Genomic DNA, 18,243 nt, shown 5'->3' with positions numbered 1-18,243 from the left:
ATTTATATTTTTGAATAAAGATGGTGTTGTTGAACGACACAAAAAAAGAGAAAGATGTTTCATTTCACTTGTAATTAAGTCAATTGAAATTACACTTCAGAGAGGCATTTCTCATTTATGAGATTGGTAAAGGCTGAACCAGTTAATAATATCCACTGCTGATGAGCATTTGGGAAACTCTAGAATACTGTTGGCTGGGAGTATAAATTAGTATCATAGGGGATTACTTAAAAAATTATGGTATTATTCATTAGCAGAATACTATGCAACTATTAAAAAGAATGAAATAAACTTGTTTTTTACTTGATTCACTTGACTACTTTGCCAGTAGTCTGAAGAAGGGCAAGGGTGGAAGCAGGAAAACCAGTTACTAGGTTTTTGCAGGAATTGAGGCAAGAGATGAATGTCAATTGAAATAAGAAAAGTTATAGGTAGTATACGTGATATGATTCCATTTGTACATACCATACACCATAACATAATATATATGGTGTATGATATGATATTTGATATGCTCAAGCAGTGTCTTTCACTGGACAATGGACAGAGACTTTACTTCACAGTTTGTATTGTTAGATTTTTTTTTATACCTATGGTTAATTTACAGCAAAATTAAACTTTTACAGAAATTAATATTAACAATACAGGAAGTTAGAGGGATAATGCCATGAAATTACCCATAATCTCACCACACTATAACTTTTATTTTCCATTAAAATGTTTTTCCTATGTATTTTAACATGGTTGTATTTGTATTTATAATTTATATACAATTTTTGTATCCTGCTTTTAAAAGTTAGCAGTACATACTGAATAATTTTCCATGATGCTTACAGTTTAGGTAATTGTCATCACTGCATCACAGCACATCAAGTGCACAAACAATGTATTTCTTTGTTGCTGGAAACTTCCATTGCTTCCAGTTTTGGTAATTACAGTAATGTTGCAATGAAGAGCTGACTGCTTTCTTATGATAAAGCCTCACTATTGGAATTACTGATGAAAAGAGTACGGCTATCTCATGTCTCTTAACATTAGCAATTGTTCTCCAGAGCAGTTGCACACAATCATATTCTGCCTCCAGTAATATACAAGAGAACCTCTTTCACGATGCCTTGGCCAGTATTAGGTATCATATATTTGAGGAATCGGGGAGGCGGGGGGAGAGAAAGGCATGTCCCTGTTATTTTCATTGGCATATTTGGTATAGATTGGGTTGGTGTTCTCCTTTTGTGAATTTTGTTTGCATCCTTTGCCCATTTATTTAGGTAATATTTTGCTTAATATTTTTTCATTGATTTGCATAACTGGTCTGTTAATGTATTTCCCAGATGTGCAAGTTTTAAATAGTTATGAGGTCAAATCTGCCTTTATTTTTCTTGGTGACTTACATTTCTTTTTTTAAAATATATTTTTATTGATTTCAGAGAGGAAGGGAGAGAGAGAGATAGAAACATCAATGATGAGAATCATTGATGGGCTGCCTCTGGCACACCCCTAACTGGGGATCAAGCCCGCAACCCAGTCATGTGCCCTGGACTGGAATCGAACCCTTCAGTCCACAGGCCGACGCTCTATCCACTGAGCCAAACTGGCCAGGGCATTGGTGCCTTATATTTCTTAGAAAGTGGTTCTCACTTCTAGAAATGACTTTATTATTTTGAATGTAGGTGATCCTCCTATAATTAGATGTATTATAGGAACTAGATTTATTTTCTCCTGGTATTGCTCATTAGATAATCTTTACAACCCTTCTTCCTCTTGCATCTTTCAGCATGAGACTCCCTCTAGGGGAGGCCTGCTGTGGTGGGTTCATAGCTCTACATTTCTTCCTGCTTAGCTGCCACTAATACCATCTCAGAAAGGCATAGAGATGTAATGGGCTTCTAGGGGTAGAGTGCATAGAGATTACAACTGAGGTTGAAAGTCTAGACTGAGTTCAAACCTATCTTTATCATTCACCAACACTGACCTTGAGCAAGCTATTCAACTACTCTGTGCCTTGTTTTCTTGTTTCTGAAGTGAGCATAATAGTGTATGTCACACAGGGTAGTGTGATGATTAAATGATCTAACATGAGGTACAAAGAGCAAGGCCTGGCACATAGTAAACTCTCTGTGTTCCCTGCTGCTTGGAGAATATGACAGTCAGTATGTATAGTGCCCAAGGGATTGTGAATACTCAACAACATAACCCAAGTCATCAATTCAACAAATATTTATTGAGGACCTACTATGTACCAATCACTCTTCTAGGTCTGGGAGGATACATTGGTGAACTGCTCTCATAGCTTATATTCTAGAGAGAATTTGACAAATGTAAACAAATGAATGATTTCAGATAATGTTAGGTGTTACAGGTTGAATTTTATACCCCCAAAAGATGTTGAAGTCCTAATCCCAGCACCTGTGATGTGACCTTATTTGGAAATAGTGTCTTTGAAGATGATCAAGTTAATGAAGTCCTTGACTGGTGTTCTTATAAAAAGGGGTAATTTGGCCCTGGCCGGTATAGCTCAGTTGGTTGAGTGACATTCCATGCACCGAGAGGTCACTGGTTTGATTTTTGGTCAGGACACATACAAGAATCAACCAATGAATACATTAATAAGTGGAACAAAAAATGGATATTCTCTCCCTTTCTAAAAATCAATTTTAAAAAAAATTTAAAGGGGCAATTTAGACACAAAGATAGTCATAAACAGAGGGATGACAGTTGGTTGGGTGTCGTCCAGTACACAGAAAGGCTTCTGGTTCGATTCCCTGACAGGGCACATACCTAGGTTGTGGGTTCAATCCTCGGTGGGGGTGCATACAGGAGGCAGCCGATCCATGTTTCTCTCACAAATGGATGTCTCCCCCACTTCCTGTCTCTATAAAACCAGTAAAACATAACTCGGGTGAGGATTAAAAAAAAAAAGAAAACAGAAGAAAAAGGGAGAAACATATGTTAATGAGCAAGATGGGTAGTATGGGCTATGTTGTACGTAGTCTTGAATAATGGAAAAGGACATTTTTGAGTCTGAAAGCAGGGATGATAATTACATAGTTTGAAGAATAACCTTTTCATGCTAAACATTAACAGGTAGCTTATTTGACAATAGCTACTATGTATGTAGTGCCTGCCTTGTGTCCAGGTACTGTGCTAGTTCTTTTAAATATATATGATTTCCAATACTCACAACCCTACAGAATTACATATATTTATTAATAGTGGTTAAAATAAAACTTGACAGATGAGGGAATTGAGACTCAGCATTTCAGTAATTTTATCAAGATAGCACAGTTAGTAAAGAGCTGAGGTGGGATTTGAAGCCAGGTCTCTCCCTGATTCCAAAGGTCATAGTCAGATGCACTTCATTTAACTGCATATACCCATTTCCCTTGCACTTAGCACAGAGGTCTGACCAGAATAAATGTTTAGCAATAGTAGTGACCCCAAAATATAAATCAGATGACCTGCTTTTACACTTAATCCAATTTGTTTCCTAACAACCCTCCCCACCCCACTCCCAGCTCACGTCTCCCCCCCACCCCCAGTCTTTCAATGTTTTCAATAAAACCCATGCTATTCTCTTTATCAGTTGTTTCCTAACATTTATTAAATTTTGCCATATTTTCAGTTTACTTTCTGGTGTCTTTCCCCAGTATTAATCCCCATGAGATCAGAGAATTTGAGTTTTGTTTACCTTTGATATCCCAGAGCTGTGCTGTTCAATACAGGAGCCACTAGTCACTTGTGGCTATTCAGTACTGCAAATGTGGCTCCTCTGAATTGAGATGTGCAGTGAGTGTAAAACTCATACTGGATTTTGAAGACTTGGTATGAGAAAAAAAGTATATGATCTCATTAATTTAAAATGTTGATTACGTGTTTAAATAATATTTGGCTAAACTAGGTTAAATATATAATTAAAATGAACTTCACCGGTTTTACTTTTTAATGTGGCCACTAGAAGATTTTAACTTACATTAAGTGACTCACATTAGCCCAGTGTCCTGATTCATTTCATTTAGCGAAATAACCAGTGTTAACAGACAAACTGAAAAAAAGAAGAAAAAAAAAAGGGTGAGTGGAGACATGATATTTGCCTTCCATTAGGAAAATGGGTACAGCATTGTCCTAGAAGTCAGGAGATCTGGGTTCTGTTCCAGTATTTACTGGCATCACTGTGTAGCCTACCCCACTCTGGGGGTTAATCTGCCCATCAGGCAGTGGATCTCCAATGTCTGAAAGTGTATGAGTAAGTGATGGAGAAAGGTAAGGAAGCCTAGTCCAACAGACCTTGTCCTCTGTTTGGCTCTAGCATTGCACTAGACTAGAACTTTTTCGGCCAACGGGAGGAGGCAGCAGGAATCATAGACTAGATTCCTGAACTCAGAGCCGGGACCGCCAGCTTCCTCGGTCTGACGTCACTGGGGCGCGACGCCGTCGTCGGTCTGGTCCTCCAAACTGCAGAGCTCATTAGGTTCCTTCGGTGAAGGCTAGTGCCGACGAGCTAGCAGAGTCAAACAGCTCCCGAGTCCCTCTGGGACTCAGTTCTCAGTAAACCAGCCTCCGCCACCCTCCCTCTAACTTTCCTCTTACCGGGCACTGGAACCCGGGAGATACGAACCTGGAAGGAGAGACGAGAACCAAACCTCAATGCGGCTGCGCAAAGCACGTGCACGTACACGCCGGAGTCCCGGCGCTTGGCTGTGACGTAACTTCCGGCGTGAGCGGCGAAAGCCGGGAGGGCAAGCGATAGTGCAAGCAGGCATCCAGCAGCAGGCAGCAGGCGGGCGGTCGGGCAGGCGGCACAGAGGGAGAGAGCGAGCGAGCAAGTGAGCAGTCTGTGAGCCAGCGAGGGCAGCCGCGTCCCGAGAGAAGCCGAAACAACTCCCGTCCCTCTGACCCCCTCCCCGGAGCCCACAGCGCCTCCGGTCTCCAGCGGAGCGAACACGGCCCTGCCCGGCCATGGCCTCGTTGCTGAAGGTGGATCAGGAAGTGAAGCTCAAGGTAGCGACACCGGTCCGGGCTTCATTACCCCTCGCTTCGATCTCGGAGCACTCTGACTGGCTCCCTACTCCCCATGGCGTCTTTGTCTCCCTGGGGACACCAGCACTGAGCTTCCGCTCAGCGCAGCCCAGCCCCCCACTCCCAAAGACCGCATCAAGGGAGAGGATAATATAGGGTGGCTTTCTGTGCCTTGCCTGGTGATGGAGAGCCCACGGACACGTGGTGGATTCAGTGCTTGAGGCTAGTGACAGCTGGAAGTTCCCCAGCCCCGCCTCCGGACGCAGCCGCTGTCCTTGGAGTCAGGCCTGCCTTGTATCTTAGGTCTGAAAGGGAGTTAGCACGTTTGTGAGCTCACACCTCCCCTATCTGTCTTTCCTCTGCTCACAAATTCTGACCGCCTCACACACAGGGAGGGAGAGAGGGAAGACAGGTGAGTGCTGCCCTCAAGCCCTGCTTCCCTCTCCTGAGATGGAGAAATGGGTCCTCAAAAAAATAAAGTACTTACAGTCTGGGGGCCTCTCAGCTTCTCACTACAATTACAAGGTGAGGGAAAGACAGCTAGATTTGGGTTTCCCTATCCTTCCCTTACCTCTGTTGCCAGGTACTGACTTGCTCTTACTGAATTGCTCTTTGTTAATTTTAGGTTGATTCTTTCAGGGAGCGGATCACAAGTGAGGTGAGTGAAATAAATAGCAAAGTGAGTGTTGGTTAATAATTGGGAGTTTCCCGAAGGGGAGATAACTGCTGAGAGATACCATCCCACAATTTTAATGCATTTCTTCTCACCTTTAGGCAGAAGACTTGGTGGCAAATTTTTTCCCAAAGAAGTTGTTAGAACTTGATAGTTTTTTGAAGGTGAGAGACCCTTTTCCTCAGATTTCCCAATTTTGGGGGGCCCTGATCTTTTCGTCAAATGGGACAAATCATGTGTTGGTTCCATTTTGTTTTGTACTGTAAAGCACTCTCATATCTTGCCCTTCACATGAAGTTCTTATTTGTTCATCTTGAAAAGACTAATGTTTGGGGGGTGGGCGTCTCTTTTTCAGGAACCAATCCTAAACATTCATGACCTAACTCAGATCCACTCAGACATGAATCTCCCTGTCCCTGACCCCATTCTTCTCACCAATAGCCACGATGGACTGGATGGTGTAAGTGTCCTATATTTATCTTTGTCTTCTGTAGCAATAGGTTCTCTGTCCTCTATTCCCTGGTCAGTTTGAACATGTACAAAGGAGACAGTAGGATTTGGATCTGTGAATGAGGACTCTTACAGACATGATGACTCCAGTACACCCCCTTTAGATCCTGATTTTCATTTATAGCATGAGGTGAATTTGCTAATGCTACTCTGTGTGAGAGTGAGCTACAGGCTCCCTTGGGTTATCTGGTCTGTTTCCATGGCTCTAAGCAAGACTTTTTCTTATCTGTTCCATGTTTCAATGTCTTGAGTCTTGTTATTGAATGAGTAGCCCTTCTTGATATATAACTGTAATCCCTGTCTTTGCTGTGCATCTTTATTTCCTAGTCCTTATCAATTAATGTTCACATTCTGTAACACTGATGACACTGAACTGTTCTTTGTCTGCATTATTTATTGTCTCCTTGTTAGAACTTGTTAGTTCTGGAAAGCAGAAACTGTCTTAATCATCTTTGTATTCCCAGCACCTAGCATTGTTTCTGGTACATAACAGGTGCTAAATATGTGTTTGTTGATTGAATATTGTGTTTCTTTGTAGAACCAGCAGATTTATATATATTCCCTTAATTATCTTTACCCTCCACTGAAAGGTTCTTTTTTCCTATTGTTTATAGTAGCCAGTTTCAACTGATGTGCTGTAAGAATTTTTAAAACATGCAATTCCTGACTATTTAGTCAGGAGCACTGATCTCTTTCCCCTTAGACTGGCAAATTAAAAAAAATGACACAGCCAACACAACAATGGCATCCAGTGTGAATGAATCAAAATTATGCCTTGTTTTGGGTCAGATAGGCAAAAAATATATTTTTGATGTGCCACAGAATTTTTGTAATTAGTTTTTGTGTGCCAGGAGATGGAAAAGATTGAAAATTGCTGGCTATCTCTCTCATTGCTTAATGTGTTATATTTCTAGAAAGGTTGGTTTTACAACTAGAGAACCTTTTCTTAAAGCCTTTTATGTACTTAGTAACTTGCATAAATTAATAAGACTAGAGGCCCAGTGTGCCCTCCCGCAGTCTGGGAGCCCTCGGGGTATGTCCTCTCCGGGAGCGGGCCTAAGCCTAAGCCGTCAGTCAGACATCCTTAGCTTTGCGCTCACCAGCCATAAGCCCAGCTTCTGGCTGAGTGGCGCTCCCCCTGTGAGAGCTCACTGACCACCAGGGGGCAACTTCTGCATTAAGAGTCTTTCCCCAGTGGTCACTGCATGTCATAGCAACCGGTCGTTCCGCCGTTCGGTCGATTTGCATATTAGCCTTTTATTATATAGGATAGGATAACCTATGGTGTCAAAGAAGGGATTAAACTTGTTTAAGTATAACTTGTGATAGGAATGTGAATGTTGAGAGTAGGCAAATTTCTGTCTGTTTCCTTAGCCCACTTACAAAAAGCGAAGGTTGGATGAGTGTGAAGAGGCCTTTCAAGGTAAGAGCTACCCTACCCCATCTACCCTCTGGCTTACAGCCTTGAGAAGCAGATGCGTCTAGTGTTCTGGCCTGGAAGCAGGATCTGATTTTATTTCCCAGAGTTAGCATTCTCAAGTCTTCCAAATGTGGTCATAATTTAGCACCCTGAACCTAATTTTCCAGTGAAAAGGGAGGGTTTAACTTAGTGTAAACTGGCCAAAGGAAAGGACTTGGGGGTCACTACCTATTGCAGATTTTTCACAAAGTCCCAGTTCCATGTTATTTTTTTCCTCTTTAATAATAGTTGGTACATTAAGTCTTTAGAGCATATTTTAATTTCCTTATTCTTTAGACTTTGGGCATATTTTAGACGCTCATTTGTTAATCCATATGTTCTCTTTGGTTCTGTTGGTGGTGTCAGTGTTTGTTGTGACAGATAAAAGGCAGAGGTCATAGCATTTCATGAATCTGGGGAAGAAGAGGGAAGGGTGGAAGATGCTATGTCCTGGCCCCCACCCCAATCATTTGGCCTTCTTCATGTCCTTGCCAGGAACCAAGGTGTTTGTGATGCCCAATGGGATGCTAAAAAGCAACCAGCAGCTGGTGGACATTATTGAGAAAGTGAAACCTGAGATCCGGCTGCTGATTGAAAAATGCAACACGGTGAGGCAGGGGCTAGTGACCTATGGGCTGACTTCAAACAGCCTGGCTTGAACTATGAAAAATCATGGATGGTGGGGCTGGAGGCATGGAGGTGATATGGGTGTTGGCAGACTAAGTATCTTGGCTCCTGTGCTCCTGGCATCTGGCCCCAGCAGCATGAATTGTATACTTCATGGCATCAATAGAAAAAGCCATGTTCCTCAAGCCTTGGTCCTCATATATATTTTGGTCTTTTTACCCTGCAGGTCAAAATGTGGGTACAGCTCCTGATTCCTAGGATAGAAGATGGGAACAACTTCGGGGTATCTATTCAGGTAATTACATACTGGAAGGGAAGGTTTGGGAGAGACTCTCATCTCCCCTGCTTTGTTTGTTTTTCCTTTCTCTTTGGTTCGTTGTGGAGTAATGTGGAAGTGATTTTGACTCACCGTGTTTTTTGTTTGTTTGTTTGTTGTTGTTTTTCAGGAGGAGACAGTTGCAGAACTAAGGACTGTTGAGAGTGAAGCTGCATCTTATCTGGACCAGATTTCTAGGTAGGGCTGCTTGGGCTTGGTCCAGAAATTGGGGGCTGGTGAGGTGGTAAGCACTGTCTAGGGTCTCCTGCAGCTTCCTCTTCTTTTTTCTCCTTCCAGATATTATATTACAAGAGCCAAATTGGTTTCTAAAATAGCTAAATATCCCCATGTGGTAAGTAAGGGTTTTGTGGCCTGAGGGTGGAAGTGGTAGGGTAGGGAGGAGTGACTATCACTGGGAAAGAGCTGACTGTGGATACTTGGGAACGAGCCTTTTCTCTGCCCCTTCTTTCAGGAGGACTATCGCCGAACCGTCACAGAGATTGATGAGAAAGAATATATCAGCCTCCGTCTCATCATATCAGAACTAAGGAATCAATATGTAAGTAACCTCGATCCCTGCCAACAGTTGCCCTGGCTTTTCTTAGTTCTGGTGATAAATTTCTTGCCACTCTCTGTGGGTCGAGAGCGGGGATGGAGGTAAAGTTGATAAAACGAGTTCTGCTTATCAACCAAGTGTCAAGAACTATGGAGTTGAGGGTATATAGCTGGGCATCTTCCTTCTTTCCACCTGGATGAGAGGGAGTGCAATGTAGTATAGAGGTGAAGATGAAGTTGTTAGTCAGACATACTTAGGTTTGGAACCAACTCTACCTGTAATATGTGGCCTTGGGGAAGTTGTTTAACCTCAGACTTGAAGGTTTCTTCATCTCTAAAATGAAACTTATATTAGAGTATCTACTGCACAAAGATGGTTTAAAAAAATTAGCGAGATAATACCTTAAAGGACCCAGTGCACTTCTTGTTATGTTAAGTATTCAACAAATGTTAGTTATTAGACACTCGGGAACTTGGAAATACCCAGGTATACCTAGTTTGGGGGTATAAGAGAGGTGGAGCAACCACCTTGATTTCAGGTTCAAATGAGTGAGAAGGGGATTATGTAAATGATTACTTGGGTAATCGGTTGGTAGGGATCTTTTCTTTTTGAGGTAGGGGTAGAACAGATGTGTGATTCTCTGATCTCTCCTCTCCCAGGTCACCCTACATGACATGATCCTGAAAAATATTGAGAAGATCAAACGGCCCCGGAGCAGCAATGCAGAGACACTGTACTGAGGCCAGGGCCAGGGCCAGGGGACTCTGTGAGTCTGGCTCAAGACCGACATTGCCTTGGTTTGTTACATGACTATCGTGATGGGGAAACTGGCTGGAAATAGTAATCACACCTCTCTCTGTTTTTAGTTAGAGTCTAATGAAACTCTCATGTAGTTCTGTGACGTGTTTACCTCTTTTTTCAGGCCTCAGGAACTCTTCTATTTCCTTCCCTAATACCCCACACCTGAGCTGTTCTAATTTCTGGAGAACTCCAGGTTTATGTGCACAAGATATTGGCACCAGAATACTTGTGTTTTCTTTCCCCACCCCCTTCCTTGTCTTGGGCTTTGTGTTGTTTTTTTTCCTTTTGATGATTAGTTTGTTAGGAGCTGAGGGAACTAAAAGGAAAGTGCTAGGTTTTTGTTTTTTTCTAGGATCTGGGGTCAGGGAGACTAGCTCCTCTCTTCTGATATAAGGTTAGTGTCTCTTGCCAATGTGGGATATTGGATCCTCCCTGTCCCAGTTGTCCTGGTGATGACTTCAGGTTTTCCATCTACATACATGACAAGAAGCACCATAGACCTTGGCTAAGTCCCTAAGTCCTTCAGATATTTTTATAAGAATTTTCACATACACATATGTGCATGATTGACACATACACAGACATGCACACATCTGCCTTCCTACTCTGTTACCTGACACTCCCCCCCGCACCCCCCCCCCAAACCCTGTTACACACACACACACACACACACACACACTATTCAGGAGGTGATAGTTGTCTCAATCATCATCCACCGGGGCCCATCGTCTCTGGATTTTGTAGCCTCTTGGTACCCAGAGGCTATTGAGTTGGAGGAGAACCAAGAGGCGAGAAGCAGAGGGATTGGGGAAGGCTCCTTTCTCTGTGACTCAGGTCCTTTTGGGCATTATTGCAAAGGCCAGTCCTCTGACTCCTGACTGCCTCTTTCCAGACCAGTTGTAATTTGGGGTGGGGGTGTCTTTAGCTGTGAGGACCAGCTGCTGCTGCTCCTCCTGGGCTTTTCCTTTGGGAAAAATATTTCTTATTTATAGTATTGTGCTTCCAGGGAAAGCAGTCACTTATGTGTATATGTGTGTGCATGCAAAACAGGCATGTACACGTGTGTATGTGGAAATCTGCTGGGCAAGTCAAAACCATAGAAGAGTTGTCCCTATCTCTCGAATCTTTCAGAGATATCCCCCACTTTTTTATTTTATCCCTACTGGAGAGTCAGTATTTGCAGCCAGCCAGCCAGTGACTCTCTCAGTGTCTATTTCTGACTTATTCTTCCCCTGTCTGTCTTCCAACCCCTAATCATATTTCCACCTGGATGCATCATTTTTACTCCCAATATGCTATATAGAGAAGGAGTCAGGATGCTGTCTTCCCACGAATAGTACTCAGTAACAAACCAATTGCATTTTAGTTGGGCAATGCCCCTACCCACCCTTCAGATTCCTTCCACCATGCATTTCTGTTTCCCTTTTTGTTGGATTGTTCTGCTGCCCCTTCTCACCCCACCACCCTTGGATCGTAATGTAAAATTCTTTTACCATGTCAAGAAATTAAAAATACAGGTACTTTGACCTCTTTCTAAAGCCGCAGACCCTGATGAGATGTTCTGGTGGCTAGGGACGTACCCATACTCATATGCGTGCACATCGGGATACCCACCTCCTCATATACCACCAGCCATCCTATTGGGTGTTTTTATACCAATTATGCTTCCTCTTTTTTTCTGGAATAATGGGAAGATTGAGGTTTCTGCCTACCAAGAGGCAAAGGTGGGTCCTTCATTTGTATTAAGCCTGAATTATATGAAAGAGAGAGAGCTCTTCCCAAATCTAAGCTGCCTTCTGTCCCAACCCTCAACAAGATCCCAGTTCCTTCCTTCCTTCCCCAGTGATACCCATGAACTGCCAGTAGAGGCTGCTCTAGTTCCACGTGGGAATCACCTGGTTCAAGGCACACCCTACCGTGTCATTCCTGTTACCTTATACTAATTCTCCCCTCAGAATAATGTCTTAAATTTCTTAAGGAGATGCCAGGGGGCTCTTGGTTTTGGTTTTCAAATGACTTGGAGGGCTGTCTAGGACTCTACCTCCCTCTGAAATAAAGTTTCCTCAACTTCCACCTTGTAACGTAGCCTTCTGGTATCCAATGATTCCCTCATTGTCTCTGCAAAAAGAGATTTAAGGTCTTAAACAATGGAGGAACATCTGCTCTGTTCTGTTTCAGAAATAATCAGTAGGTAACAATTTTCGAATGCCTACCCTGTGTTAGGCTCTGCTAAGCACTTTATACGCATCACATTTAATCTTCATGAATCTATAAGGTAGTTTTATCCATTTATAGGTGAGGACATAGATTCATGATATGTACCTTCCCTGAGATCACAGCATAGGGACCTGGAAATCTGACTGCTAAGCTCAGACCTTCACCACTCTTCCTTTCTCACTAACTAGATAGAAGAGGCCTAAGTCTACGGATCAGGGGCTTAACCTTAGGCAACTGGCTGAGCACAGTGCTTACTGCTGAATTAGGCAGTAGATCCTGGAAATATTGGGGGATAGTGCCTGCCAGGAGGGTGGAAAATGGACAGTTTTGGTGCCTGCATTCAGCACACAGGACTTGATTGGGCATCTGAGATTTGCATTCTTCCTTAGACCCATTTTGAGTGGAAGGTGCAGTTCAGCGGTACTTCAAATGCCCTCTAATCTGGTCTAAATGATGGAAATCATGCTGCCAATAGTTCAGGGGCAGGGGAGATGCCATGCACATGGAAGTAGTGCTTTGGGCCAAACCACAGAACAGAAAATTGGAACAGAATTATATAAATCAAGGTCAGAAATTTCCTGTTCAACCCACAGGGTGGAGTTTTCTCCATTCCTATCCATCCTACTGCATATAAACCCTGATTTGATGTCAGTAACTGGAAGAAGCAGCTGGTAGGACTCTCATTTCAACTCTCAGCACTCACCATGAATGTCAAGGTAGTCCTCGTGTTCCTGGCACTGTCCCTCATTACCATCTTTGCCCTGGCCTATGTCTTGCTGTCCAGCCAAGGGGGTTCCAGCCAACCTCCCCGCTGCCCCTCTGTATCCCACAGTGCCCAGCACTGGACACATCCTGGCCAAAGCCAGCTGTTTGCAGACCTGAGCCCAGAAGAGCTGATGGCTGTGATGAGCTTTCTGACCCAGCAACTGGGGCCAGGCCTGGTGGATGCAGCCCAGGCCCGCCCATCAGACAACTGCATCTTCTCGGTGGAGCTGCAGCTGCCCCCCAAGGCTGCAGCCCTGGCACACCTGGACAGGGGGAGCCCCCCGCCTGCTCGTGAGGCACTGGCCATCGTCTTCTTTGGCGGACAACCCCAGCCCAACGTGAGTGAGCTGGTGGTGGGACCACTGCCACACCCCTCCTACATGCGGGATGTGACTGTGGAGCGTCATGGGGGCCCCTTGCCCTATCACCGACGTCCCATGCTGAGAACTGAGTTTGCCCAGATGTGGAAGCATTTGAAAGAGGTGGAGCTACCCAAGGCACCGGTCTTCCTTGCTTCAGTCTTCAACTACAATGGCTCCACCTTGGCACCTCTGCAGGCCACTCCTAGTGGCTTGCGCTCAGGAGACCGTAATACCTGGATAGCCCTCCACCATAACATCTCAGGTGTTGGGATTTTCCTACACCCAGTGGGGCTGGAGCTACTGCTGGACCACAGGGCCCTGGACCCTGCTCGCTGGGCTGTCCAGCAGGTCTTCTACCTTGGGCGCTACTATGCAGACTTGAGCCAATTGGAATGGGAGTTTAAGGCTGGCCGGCTGGAAGTGGTTAGAATTCCTCTGCCCCTACCAAATGGGGCTTCATCTCTGAGGTCTCGGGTCCCCCCAGGTCCTCTTCCACCTCTTCAGTTCTCACCCCAGGGCTCCCAATACAGTGTACAAGGGAACCTGGTGGTGTCCTCCCTCTGGACATTTACTTTTGGTCATGGGGTGTTCAGTGGCATGAGGATTTTTGACATTCGGTTCCGGGGTGAGCGAGTGGCCTATGAAGTAAGTGTCCAGGAGTGTGTGTCTATCTATGGTGCTGATTCACCCAAGACAATGATGACCCGATACTTGGATAGCAGCTATGGACTTGGCCGAAACAGCCGGGGCTTGGTGCGGGGCGTGGACTGCCCCTATCAATCTACAATGGTGGACATCCATGTATTAGTGGGCAAAGGGACCGTCCAGCTGCTCCCAGGGGCTGTGTGTATATTTGAGGAGGCCCAAGGACTACCCCTTCGAAGGCACTATAATCACCTTCAGAGTCATTACTACGGTGGTTTGGCCAGCTCAGCTGTTGTAGTCAGGTCTGTGTCATCTGTAGGCAACTATGACTACATTTGGGACTTTGTATTTTACCCAAATGGGGCGCTTGAAGGGCGGGTCCATGCCACAGGCTTTGTCAACACAGCTTTCCTGAGTGGGGGAGAGGAAAGCCTCCTCTTTGGGAACCGTGTGGGGGAACGAGTGCTGGGGACAGTGCACACGCATGCCTTCCACTTCAAGCTGGACCTGGATGTAGCAGGTGAGTGCTCAGGGAATTAAGATTGAGAGTTGGGATGAGGCAGAGGGAACAGAGACTCCACCCCCAGATCAAGCCTAAAGAGTAGAGGAGCATTCCAGCTCCACAATTCATTGTGGCAACAGAGCACAGACTGACTTAAGTGTATTCAGCTGCAATCAGTCTGAAATACTGGGCTGGCTGAGTCTGGCAGAAGATAGAGAGGGTTCCTCCGCCAAGCTGCAATCATCCAGCCCTCTGACTTGCCGCCATTGTGAAATTAGTTTAATGTAATGGCTGTGCCTGTCTACCTTAATGTAGGGTGACAGTGTGCGTGGTGAATTTGCCCTAAGGCTGCATGGGACTACAGTTGGGGCTCTGCGTTCTTCCTAATTCTGAGTCAGTGGAGGAGGGGAAAGCAGGGACCTGAGCAGAGGTAGGGAGCAGTCCATCTCAAGAGGTTTTCAGAGGAGAGGTGGTTCAGGGGCACGAGAAGGGGGGTACTAGATGGGAGTTGCTCCACAGGATTTCAGACAACTGGGGATACAGGATAGTGGCCCCATCCTTCTGAGGGGGGCGGGGCATCCCATTCCTGTCAGCACATGTCATCACAATGGGCTCTCTGGTGGCATGGCAAGCACATAGTAGGCTTGCTGCAAGTGTAGAAAGGAAATTCTCAAGTAGGGCTCAGAGCACAAAGAGGACTTGCTGCTCCTGACACGTTTTGTCAGTGACAGAAAATAACCAACTTATCAAATCAGACAACTAGACCCAGAAAGAAAATTAGAAATCCACCAGACCCTCTCCATTTTACAGTTAGGGAAGTTGAGGGTGGGGGGAGATGAGACAGAAAATGATTATCCAAGTATAATGTGCTATAACTAAGGATATTTCTTGTGAAACATTTTCTTATTCTCCTGGGTATAAAGACATGACTGTGTGTGTGGGGGGTGCCTGTGGGGGTGATGTGGAGGCAGAGGGGAGGAAGAACTAAGAAAATAGCATGGTTGAAATGGCATATTAACAATTCTTTGACATATTTAGAATATGACTTTTCTGATTTGAAGTTTCCCCAGCATTTTTGGTATCAGAGAGCCTTGTCAGGAAGTAAAATCAAGTAACATTTATTGGATCCCTGGTGGGTACAGCACAGGTTGGTGCTGTGGGCTGGAGGCTGTGTCAGGCCCCCTGTGCACAAGAGACCAGCAGAGGCACCGGCTTTAGTAGAGTGCCCCCCTGAGCCAGCTGTCTTCATATAGGTCCTGTTTAAAGTAACTGAGTCCAAGTATATGATCAGCTGCAGAGTGGGGTGATGAGTTCAGGTTATCAATGCAATAGAGTTCCAAGGAGTTCTCAGACAATTTAAGGACATAAATCTCTTCACTTCTGAAAAACACTGAAAGTGGTCCCCATCTTGTCGAGAGGAAGAAAGCAAATTCTCAGAGTTAAGAGGGGTGTGCAGGGCACCATGGAAGGGGATTGGGTTTTTCCAGGCAGCTTCTCCAAGACAAATGTCCCTTTCATAGTTACTAGCCACCTGCGTGTGTTTTTCCATTTACAGAGCTCAACCATAGAACAGCTTTAGTTATGTCCAGTGTAGAGATTCGGAAAATGAGAACCAAAGAAGCAAATAATTTGTCCAAGGGTGGACCAGTGCTACTAGAACTTTCCGCAGTGATGGAAATGTTCTATATCTGCATTGTCCAATACATTAGCCACTGGCCACATGTGGCTGTTGAGCACTTGAAATGTGGCTAGTGTGACTGAGGAGCTGAATTTTTAATTTAAATGCAAATAGCCACTTGTGACTGGCAGTAACTGTATTGGACAGGGCAGCGTAGAAGAAAATGGGCTAGCTCCCAAATCTAGAGCTTCTGGCTCCCAGCATGGAGTGCTCTCTGATGAGTTCTGCTGTCCTTTGTCAGCCCGGTTCAGTGTTCATGGTGGGGCGATGAGGAGCCTGTCTTACCTGGTATGGAACTCCTCTCCCTCCCCTCACCCTGGCAGGGCTGAAAAACTGGGTGGTAGCTGAAGACGTGGTGTTTAAACCTGTGGCAGCCCCTTGGAGTCCAGAGCACCAACTTCAGCGTCCACAGCTGACTCGCCAGGTCCTGGGAAGGGAGGATCTGACAGCTTTTTCACTGGGAAATCCCCTTCCTCGCTACATTTACCTGGCTGGCAACCAGACTAATGCCTGGGGTCACCAGCGCGGGTACCGAATCCAGATCCACAGCCCCCTCGGCATACACATGCCCCTGGAGAGTGACATGGAGAAGGCTCTCAGCTGGGGGAGGTGAGGAGGGCCCTGGGCACTGGGTGGTAGGGAAGAACTGGTCCCCTTCCCCATCCCAGCTCTTGGAGACCCCCACTCACTATTCTTGGCTTACTATCGACCCCTGTACCTCCTCTCAGATCCAAATAGATATGGGATGGGAAATGGTCACACTGAATCTGATCCAAAAGATTTCTGGGACAGGAAAGGTCTTTGACATTGTCTGACTCCACCTTCTTATGACATTCCTGGTCAGATACCAGCTCGCGGTGACCCGGAGGAAAGAGGAGGAGTCACAGAGCAGCAGCATCTATTACCAGAATGACATCTGGACACCCACTATTGCCTTTGCTGATTTCATCAATAATGAGACTCTCTTAGGAGAGGTTGGTAGATCTAGAGACAGAGGAGAGGGGCTCTTCTGTGTCTGGTGTCTTGGCTGCCCAACATCTGGCCCTAGATTGGAGGGATGGTGGTGTGTTTCCAGTGCTCAGATTCAGGAGTCAAGGAGTTCTCTGATGACCAACATGGGTCATCCCTCCTGGGGTAAGATTAGCTCTGGGATATTGACCGCCCTACACAGGTCACCACGTTTTGTGGACCTGGGGCTGGGAGGAGGTGGAAGCAGGGCTGAGGCTGGAGGGTGGGGATTGTGGCTAAGGGGTAATTCTCTGGGTCTCACCTCCAAAGTCCTCCAGCTCCTCCTTCTTCCTGCAGGACCTGGTGGCCTGGGTTACAGCCAGCTTCCTACACATCCCCCATGCTGAGGATATCCCCAACACAGTTACTGTGGGGAACAGAGTTGGCTTCTTGCTTCGACCCTATAACTTCTTTGATGAGGACCCCTCCATCTTCTCCCCTGGCAGCGTCTACTTTGAGAAGGGCCAGGATGCTGGGCTCTGCCATGTCAACCCTGTGGCCTGCATCCCTCACCTGGCAGCCTGTGTTCCAGACTTGCCCCCTTTCTCTTACCAAGACTTTTAACCCCAAGGGTGTAGTGGGACACAGAGGTAGGGTGGGTGGGTGCTAAGACATATGTACCTTCCTCTCTGTTCCCAATTCCTGCTCCCCTGACTTCTACCCTCTTAATGTTTCAGACAGCCCCTTCCCACACTAAACCTTCATATAGCCTTTTAGTTAATTCATATTTCCAGTGTCTTTTTTTAAAATGATGAATTTATACAGATGATATTCTTATTAAAATATTCAAGCAAGGCGGGCCAACGTGGCTCAGTGGTTGAGTGTCAAACTATGAACCAGGGGGTCAGGACTAGATTCCAGTCAGGACACATGCCTGGGTTGCCAGCTTGATCCCCAGTGGGGGTGTACAGGAGGCAGCCAATTAATGATTCTTCCTCATCATTGATGTTTCTATCTCTTCTTCCTTCCTCTCTGAAATAAATAAAAATATATTTTAAAAAACATTCAAGCAAAAACACCACAAATCCTACCACTCCAAAATAGCTAGGGTTCACATTTGGTGACCATTATACCAGATGTTTTTTTTTCATCAGGTGCATTGAAATGG

The 18,243-nt window shown here is 45.3% G+C and overlaps 2 protein-coding genes across 3 annotated transcripts; both read left to right on the top strand.

The window, feature by feature from the left end:
* Window positions 1-4,705: 4,705 nt before the first annotated feature.
* Window positions 4,706-12,031, top strand: PSME3 (proteasome activator subunit 3). Its single transcript, XM_080678393.1, has 11 exons — window positions 4,706-4,998; window positions 5,642-5,674; window positions 5,791-5,853; window positions 6,045-6,149; window positions 7,574-7,622; window positions 8,154-8,266; window positions 8,512-8,580; window positions 8,732-8,799; window positions 8,899-8,953; window positions 9,074-9,160; window positions 9,817-12,031. Exons 1-11 carry the CDS (start codon window positions 4,957-4,959, stop codon window positions 9,895-9,897), a joined length of 765 nt encoding a protein of 254 aa, XP_080534519.1. The 5' UTR covers window positions 4,706-4,956; the 3' UTR covers window positions 9,898-12,031.
* Window positions 12,032-12,852: 821 nt separating this feature from the next.
* On the top strand, window positions 12,853-17,699 carry AOC2 (amine oxidase copper containing 2; the record flags this gene model as incomplete). 2 transcript variants are annotated; one of them, XM_080678146.1, is made up of 4 exons in its annotated part: window positions 12,853-14,467; window positions 16,451-16,655; window positions 16,972-17,101; window positions 17,433-17,699. In XM_080678146.1, exons 1-4 carry the CDS (start codon window positions 12,880-12,882, stop codon window positions 17,697-17,699), a joined length of 2,190 nt encoding a protein of 729 aa, XP_080534272.1. In that variant the 5' UTR covers window positions 12,853-12,879. The 2 variants fall into 2 exon arrangements, with proteins under 2 accessions (XP_080534272.1, XP_080534271.1); XM_080678145.1 differs by having other exon boundaries at window positions 16,451-16,736.
* Between the last annotated feature and the right edge of the window lie 544 nt (window positions 17,700-18,243).

The sequence above is a fragment of the Plecotus auritus genome (genome assembly GCF_963455305.1).
Source record: "Plecotus auritus genome assembly, chromosome: 7".
Taxonomy (NCBI): domain Eukaryota; kingdom Metazoa; phylum Chordata; class Mammalia; order Chiroptera; family Vespertilionidae; genus Plecotus; species Plecotus auritus.
This window is presented reverse-complemented; position numbering and strand designations above follow the sequence as displayed.